The sequence below is a fragment of the Xenopus laevis genome, chromosome 9_10S, assembly GCF_017654675.1.
Source record: "Xenopus laevis strain J_2021 chromosome 9_10S, Xenopus_laevis_v10.1, whole genome shotgun sequence".
Classification (NCBI taxonomy): domain Eukaryota; kingdom Metazoa; phylum Chordata; class Amphibia; order Anura; family Pipidae; genus Xenopus; species Xenopus laevis.
In genome coordinates, this window is record NC_054388.1 from 94,110,201 (window position 1) to 94,118,365 (window position 8,165).

The 8,165-nt window shown below is 38.3% G+C and overlaps 1 protein-coding gene across 1 annotated transcript; it reads left to right on the top strand.

Moving 5' to 3' along the window:
• Positions 1-2,750: 2,750 nt before the first annotated feature.
• LOC108703139 (cytochrome c oxidase assembly protein COX19) lies at positions 2,751-7,074 on the top strand. Its single transcript, XM_018239151.2, has 3 exons — positions 2,751-2,915; positions 5,333-5,444; positions 6,661-7,074. The coding sequence occupies exons 1-3, from the start codon at positions 2,834-2,836 to the stop codon at positions 6,746-6,748; spliced, it is 282 nt and encodes a 93-aa protein (XP_018094640.1). The 5' UTR covers positions 2,751-2,833; the 3' UTR covers positions 6,749-7,074.
• The last annotated feature ends 1,091 nt before the right edge of the window (positions 7,075-8,165 follow it).

Consider the following 8,165-nt stretch of genomic DNA (forward strand, 5'->3'; position numbering starts at 1 on the left):
TTACATTCACTTATTTTAAAGGTTTATTTATCCTTTAAAGTTAAAAAAAATAGTACAACACTATGTAGCACCAAAATATAATATACTGCCAATATGCACTAAGTAATAGATTTTCTAAAAAAAAGTAAAGTAACACCTGTAGAAAATGGCATGAAGGCATCCTTTTGTACAAATTTACCATCTGCATGCAGGAAATGTTGGGGGTTAAATTCATGGGGTGTTCTCCAATGATTTTTGTCATTTAGAACAGGTGTAAGCATAGGAATCACTTCAGTCCCCTATACATGAAAATTACTGTTTTATTATGATAATTAATCCCTTACAGGTTTCATTTCCTATTCCTACTAATGTTGGCTGTGTTAGAACTGAGACCTCTGAGTTCTGAGCGTGTAAGGCTGACTATATGGAACCAATACCCCAGAATAAATGATAAACGAGATACTGATAATTGTATGTTTAAAGGGATACTGTCATGGTAAAACATGTTTTTTTCACAACGCATCAGTTAATAGTGCTACTCCAGCAGAATTCTGCACTGAAATCTATTTCTCAAAAGAGTAAACAGATTTTTTTATATTAAATTTTGAAATCTGACATGGGGCTAGACATATTGTCAGTTTCCCAGCTGCCCCAGTCATGTGACTTGTGCCTTTTAGGATGGAATTACTTTCTGGCAGGATGTTATTTCACCTACTTAATGTAACTGAATCAGTCTCAGTGGGCCTTTGCTTTTACTATTAAGTGCTGTTCTTAGATCTTCCAGGGAGCTGTCTTGTGTTAGGGAGCTGCTATCTAGTTACCTTCCCATTGTTCTGTTGTTAGGCTGCTGGGGGGGGGGGTGGAGGGGAGGGAGGGGGTGATATCACTCCAACTTGCAGTACAGCAGTAAAGAGTGATTGAAGTTCATCAGAGCATAAGTCAAATGATTGGAGGCAGCTGGGAAACTGAGAATATGTCTAGCCCCATGTCAGATTGGATTACAATAGAACGAATGGGCTCCGACGGGTCGCAGGACTGCATCAACTAGCAGATGCGGTCCTGGATCGTACAATAAATCAAACTTGACCGATCAATGTCTGCCCGATTTTTGGCCTGATATTGATCGGGAGGACCCATCGGGAGACCCTACGCATGGGCAGATAAGCTGCCGATTCAGTCTAAAGGACCAATATCAGCAGCTTTAATCTGCCCGTGTATGGCCACCTTTACCCTTGGGATAAGAGCCACGGAAATTCACATCCCTGACAGTTGCCTGGGACACGTTCATGAGAACAATGTTAGCAAATCTTTGTATCTTGTGAATCACTGCATCAGTGTAAGGGACTGGCCACACGAGCAGATTCAGGGAGATTAGTCGCCCCAGCGACAAATCTCCTCTTCTTCGGGGGGACAATCACGAACTAGACCATGGCTTCCTAATTTATGGGTAGTGATGGGCGAATTTATTCGCCGGCATGGATTCACATCGAATTTACAGATTTCACAAACGGTGAATGTTTTTGTGAAACTGCCTCAAAAAATTCACCGGGGAAAATTTGATGCGACAAAAAAAGAAAATTTTGCTCGTAAAAATTGACGCCCACTAACTTTAATGCATTTGGACAATTTCAACACAAACAACAATTTTTATACACGTCCACTGACGTCAATGAAATGTTCTATTTGCACACTGGATAGGTTTGCCACATGTCCGGATTTCACCCTGAAAGCCTGGGTTTTGGAAGGGCTGCCAGGGTGAAAAGTACCTGTCCATATTTCCAAATTACGATATCCGGACAGGACACTGAAGTGAATGACATAGCGATTTGTCACTTTTGCCATGTAATAAGAGGTGTGTTTTTATTGTGTGTGGCTTGTGGCTTCAATGTAGGCATGGCTGAGCTTTTCAACATACCTCCCAACATTTTGGAAATAAAAAGAGGGACAAAAAAGTGGTGACATTTTTTTTACCACACCCATTTTGTGACCACACCCCCTAATTACATGTTCATTTTACAAAATTTCACAGGTTATAAAAGTTTGAACATATTTCTGTGTTTTTTTTCCAGTTATTAGTTTTGCTAATGAAGGTGAATTGCCCTTTAAGCTGTGAGTCTTGCTTTTCCCAAGGGACCTGTTATCTTATATTGTTACAATTACTTATTTGCTTATTTGAATTGTTACAAATGTATCTTATCTTCTGTTGTGGCTGTTCTGGGCTCTCTGCCAAAAGCCAATTAAGTTAGAAACTTTGCTTCTTTTTCTGGCTGTTCAGTGCAGAGAAAAACGGGACTTTCCAATACAAATGAGGTTGAGCTGTCTAAAGAGTCTTTAGACAGCCCAACCTCGGGACTGTCCCTCTAAAAACGGGAAAGTTGGGAGGTTTGTTTAAATGGCTGGAGGAGAGGTGACTTCTGCTTTATTGTTTCAGGAGTGCAGAGAGGGAGGCCAATAAATGCTTTTATTCAGGTGCAGTTACATTTATTGTATATAGATCATTTCAAAACCATAGATAACGTGTAACTATTAAGATTAGGCGCCAATCGTAACGTTTTCGTTCATTAGGTTAATTACTACGTCTCCTAATCCCCTATGGAAACCATAAAGGAGTAAAACCTCCGTAATTGCGTCGTAGAAATCTAAATACTCCACATACATGAGCAACTAGGCTTGTTCCAGCGCACATGCGCATTTTGTGCTTTACAACTAACGCCGCCATTTTGCTTTCAGCCAGGACTGCCCTCGCCGCGCTTCAAGCGATAGATAAGCGCATGCGCGTAGGTTATTTAGCGTTGTCACGTGTGACATTTGTTGGCGTCGCCGCCAGAAAAGGATTAGATACTTCCTAGCGAAAATGTCCACTGCTATGAACTTCGGGTCCAAAACGTTTAAACCTCGTCCCCCGGAGAAGGGCTCGTTCCCTCTGGATCACTTCGGTGAGATGCGTAGCGAGTAAGCTTCATGCTTCCATTCTAGCGAGGCTCTGGCTAAAGCTTGTCCTGTCACCTACAGGCTGTGTCCTCGTTTAACTGCGCTGTCGTACTCTGTAAGCTAAATGTCATTAGGGGTAAAGGAGGAAGCAGGAAGGGAAGCTACAGTGTATACAGTGCGCAGCCATGAGATAATACAATTATTAGCCTCCTATTGGTCCTTCCTGTTAGCGGGGTTGGCGGGTTTCCAGTCAAATTGGGCTATTCATTTAAAGCCCAGGCTGGGCTAGCCAAGATAAGGATTTGGGCTCCTTTTTCGGCCTTTGGCTGGTTTGTACTTTGGAAACTAGAGAACATTTTTTTTTCTTGCCCTGATGTGCCAAGCCTGCGTCTCCCAATTAGGGTTGCCACCTGGCCGGTAAAAATGATGGTTGATCCCAATGTTATTTATAGAGGGGAAAAACGTAAAAATATAGGAAGGCCGGTATTTTTTTCCAGAAAAGGTGGCAACCCTACTCCCAATGCATGTTGGGCAATGTCGTTTTTGTTTAACAATTTGCTGACTGTCACATTTAATGTAAGTTTAATGTAAGACTACAATACCCAGCATGCAATGTGACTGACTTGTGTATAAATCAGGAGTTACCAGATTTTGGGCTCTGTACCCCAGTCTCCCGTCATTCATAAAGGAGATCTAAACACTAAAAATGAATATGGCAGAAAAAAAATGCCATATTTTATACACTAAACTAAAGTTGCAGCTTGTCAATAGCAGCGATGATCCAGGACTTCAAACTTGTCACAGGGGGTCACCATCTTGGAAAGTGTCTGTGACACTCACATGCTCAGTGGGCTCTGAGCAGCTGTTGAGAAGCTAAGCTTAGGGGTCGTTGCAAATTTGCAAGCAGAAAATGAGGTTGGCTTGTAATATACGCTGTTGCTACAGGGCTGATTATTAAATTCTGATGCTAATTGCACTGGTTTCTGTGCTGCCATGTAGTAATTATCTGTATTAATTACTAATCAGCCTTATATTGTGACATTTCTATTCTATGTGTACTGTATATTGTGAGTGGGTCCCTAAGCTCAGTAAGTGACAGCAGCACAGAGCTTGTGCAGTGAATCAGCAGAAAAGAAGATGGGGAGCTACTGGGGCATCTTTGGAGACACAGATCTTTACTGCTAAAGGGCTGTGGTTGCCTTGGGCTGCATAATGTACAACATTTCTAGCTACTTCTTTAGTTACGCTTTAATTCTCCTTTAAGCATTCTCACAGTTTCCGGTGACTTTCCTCAGTTTCAGACAATTTTGGGGCAAAAATCTGTTGGCCACCAAAATGTATAGAGGTTGACCTGTTTTTACCAATATTTCTTGAAATTGTGTATAAATTATACCTCCTGGGCCTCTCTCTGTAGTTACGCCCCAGTTGATGGGCGAATCGGTCCCATTTTACTACATGGAAAAATTGGCAAATTAGTGAAAATGTAAAAAAGGCGTATTTTCACATACGTTAATGTATTTTTTTTTTTTTCACTCCATATATTGTGCTACTTTTGGGCTTCTTTTAAAGTGCCTCTTAGCTAGTTTTGTAGCTGATTTTGGCTCTTTAGACCTGGCAACCCGTTAGGGGACTGCATAAAGGGCATTCATCCTGGGTCCTGTGTGTGTTCTGGGTTTGGTCCAATATTTAAAGGGTAAAATGTCTGTTTATATAGATACTAGTCTACAACCCTCACATGTTCCTGACATGCAACTTCCAGCGTCTGCCGATAGCCCAGCTTTGTCAAATAGCATGAACATTAGTGGGAGTTTCATACTATTTAATACAGTATACTAAAATCATAATGGGGTGCTTCACCTTAAAGCTAACTTTTAGTATGTTATAAAATGGCTAATTCTAAGCAACATTTCATCGGTTAATATTTTTTTTATATAGTTTTTTAATTCTCCTTCTTGTGGCTCTTTCTAACTTTCAAATGGGGGTCACTGACCTCCTCCAAAAACAAATGTTCTGTAATTGCTACTTTTTAATACTTATCTTTTTATTCAGACCCTTTCCTATTTATATTCCAGTTTCATAAACAAAACCAATGCCTGGTTGCTAGGATAATTTGGACTGTAGCAACCATATTGCTGAATTGCAAACTGGAGAGCTGCCAAATAAAAAGCTAAATAACTCAAAAACCACAAAACGAAAGCCGGTTTGTCTCCAAATAGCAGTCTCTACACCACACTAGAAGTTAATTTAAAGGTGAACAACTTCTTTATCGCCTTTAAGACTAATTTAAAACCCATGGAAAATGTTATTCTCACTATAGCTCACCCTTTAAGATTCCAGGCTAAATTTCAGACAACATACAAAAAAATACTGAAATTGGCTACTTTTACTTTCCCCCAAGCTGAGTTGTGTGTTTTCCACGCAGGTGAATGCAAGCCATTCAAAGAAACGTTCATGAAGTGTCTACGTAACAACAGATTTCAGAGTGGTTTGTGCAGAGAAGAATCCAAGGAATATCTGGAATGCAGAATGGAAAGGTGAGTGCAACAGACACAGCACATGAAGATTGTATATTCTGTTCTGCGCTGTTGCTCCTAACTAGTTAAAAGGGTGAATGACCTTTAAGCTAACTTTTACTATGTATGCTAAAGAATGGTCTATCATAGTTTTAATTGGTCTTCATTATTTATTGTGTATATTTTTTCAAATAATTTCCCTTCTTCTGGCTCTTTCCAACTTTCAAATGGAGATCATAGACCTCAGTAGCCCAAAAAAACTATTGACAAGGATGCTATTCTAAGCACTTCTGCAATGTACATCCATTATTTATTTTTTAATAAGGGATAAGATATTAAGGGATACATTTAACGTGAATGAATTTTGGCACAACAGCGCCACCTGCTGGTCATTTTCTGACCATTCTGACCACCAAGCACTCAAGTGTTCTGCTTAAGAACAAAAATTAAAAACTTCTCTAAAATCTTTTTTTCTAACCAGAAGAACATCCCAGCAGTCCTCTTTTTTCAGTACATGTATCCCTTAATATCATGTAATTTAAATAAATAATGAATGTACATTTCAAAAGTTGCTAGTATAGCACTCATCAATTTTACTTACTTACTCAATTACTTTAAAGGTTTACTTACCGTTTAATAGTAGAGAAACATGGAGAGATATATATATATACTATGCAAAAAAATGCACCTTTAGTGCAACACGGAGCATTGCAATTTAGTCATGAGAAATGTTACTTTTTCTGTCCTGTACAAAAGTGTATAGAATATGGGGTATAATAATAACCTTATAGGGTACCTAAGTTTACATTCACTAGATCTCTGTTAATTAGGGATGCACTGAATCCACTATTTTTTATTTGGCCGAACCCCCGAATCCTTTGCGAAAGATTCGTCCGAATACCGAATCGAATCTGAATCCTAATTTGCATATGCAAATTAGGGGTGGGAAAGGGAAAACATTTTTTACTTCCTTGTTTTTTTGGCAAAAAGTCATGTGATTTCCCTCCCCGCCTTTAATTTGTATATGCAAATTCGGATTCGGTTCGGCCAGGCAGAAGGATTCAGCCGAATCCGAATCCTGCTGAAAAAGACCGAATCCTGGATTTGGTGCATCCCTACTGTTAATACCTGCTCACTACAAGAGTATTTCCCCACACTCACACACATATAGAGCAGATTTTAATGTTGTTGGTAATATATTTCCATGTTTATATTGTGTTTTATTTCAATTTTGCAGGCAGCTAATGGCTAAGGAACCCCTGCAGAAGCTTGGTTTCAAAGATCTTATAAATGAGGAGAAATCAGAAGAAAACAACAGCTTATAGAAGCAGCAAGCTACTCTGGACTTACTATGATCATTTTTTTTAGAAAACTTTATTTATACAGTAGATAATTAATTACAGAGGCCGTTCTATAAGCTCTGAGTTTTTGACCTTCCATATCTTGCAATAAGAATGGTACATATGTATAAACAAAATGATTATGTAAATACCCATAAGCTTCAGCTCATCAGTGACTTTTCAACCTGTTATGGGGACACTGCACCATATTAATTCGGTTTAAAGGAAAACTATACCCCCCAAACAATGTAGGTCTCTATTAAAAGATACTGAGTAAAACAGCTCATGTGTAAAACCCTGCTTCATGTAAATGAACCATTATCATAATAATATACTTTTTTAGTAGTATGTGCCATTGGGTAATCATAAATAGAAAATTGCCATTTTAAAAAATAAGGGCCGCCCCCTGAGATCGTAAGATTCACTGTGTACACATACAAACCACATGTAAGGTCACATGAGCCAATTAACAGACAGAGTTCTGCCTTTTGCTTCCTCACTTCTTCCTGTTACAGTTAGTGTTGTAGTATTTCTGGTCAGGTGATCTCTGAGGCAGCACAGATAGAGTCACGAAATGGTGGTTCAAGGCAAGAGATGTAAAAGGGCAATATTTATATAAATATACATTTCAGTTTGGTAAGATTCTTTAATATGTCATTCAATTTGATATAAACTATCTGTTGCTTAAGTATTCATTTTGGGGGTATAGTTTTCCTTTAACTAACATGTCTCTTTATAGAATGTAATGTTTTCACTTCTTTGTAAAATATGCCAACATAAATGACCTTTTCTTTCCTAAAGCTGTGTCTCATTGTGGTTTTCAAGAGTTTTTCTTTTTGCAGACCAATAAGTATTGTAGATCCTTGCCTAAATGTGTTCTTAAAAACCATTATTCAACAAAATGCCAATCCACATAGAAGTATGCAAAAGGAATAGTTCCACATACCCAATAATATATTGTGAAACAAGTGTTGCTTTCATCTAGAAACCTAAGAATACTCTGGAGAAGAAGGAACTAAAACCTCTATGGAACTAAAATCCACAGATTTTATTAAAAGACCATTTATGTTTAATCCTGTGAGTTTAATACTGTGTGCTAATATGTAACACATAAAATGTAATACCCATATATAACCACAAGTTGTCAGTATTGTTCCAAATATGTTTTTTCTTTTATTTATTACAATTCAGTTAAAGGGGTTGTTCACCTTTACTAACTTTTAGTATGATGTAGAGAGTGATATTCTGAGACAATTTGCTATTGGTTTTCATTTTTTATTATTTATGGTTTTTGTTATTTAGCTTTTTATTCAGCAGCTCTTCAATTTGCATCCTAACCAATCTGGTAACTAGGGTCCAAATTACCTTAACAACTATGCATTGATTTGAATAAGAGACTGGA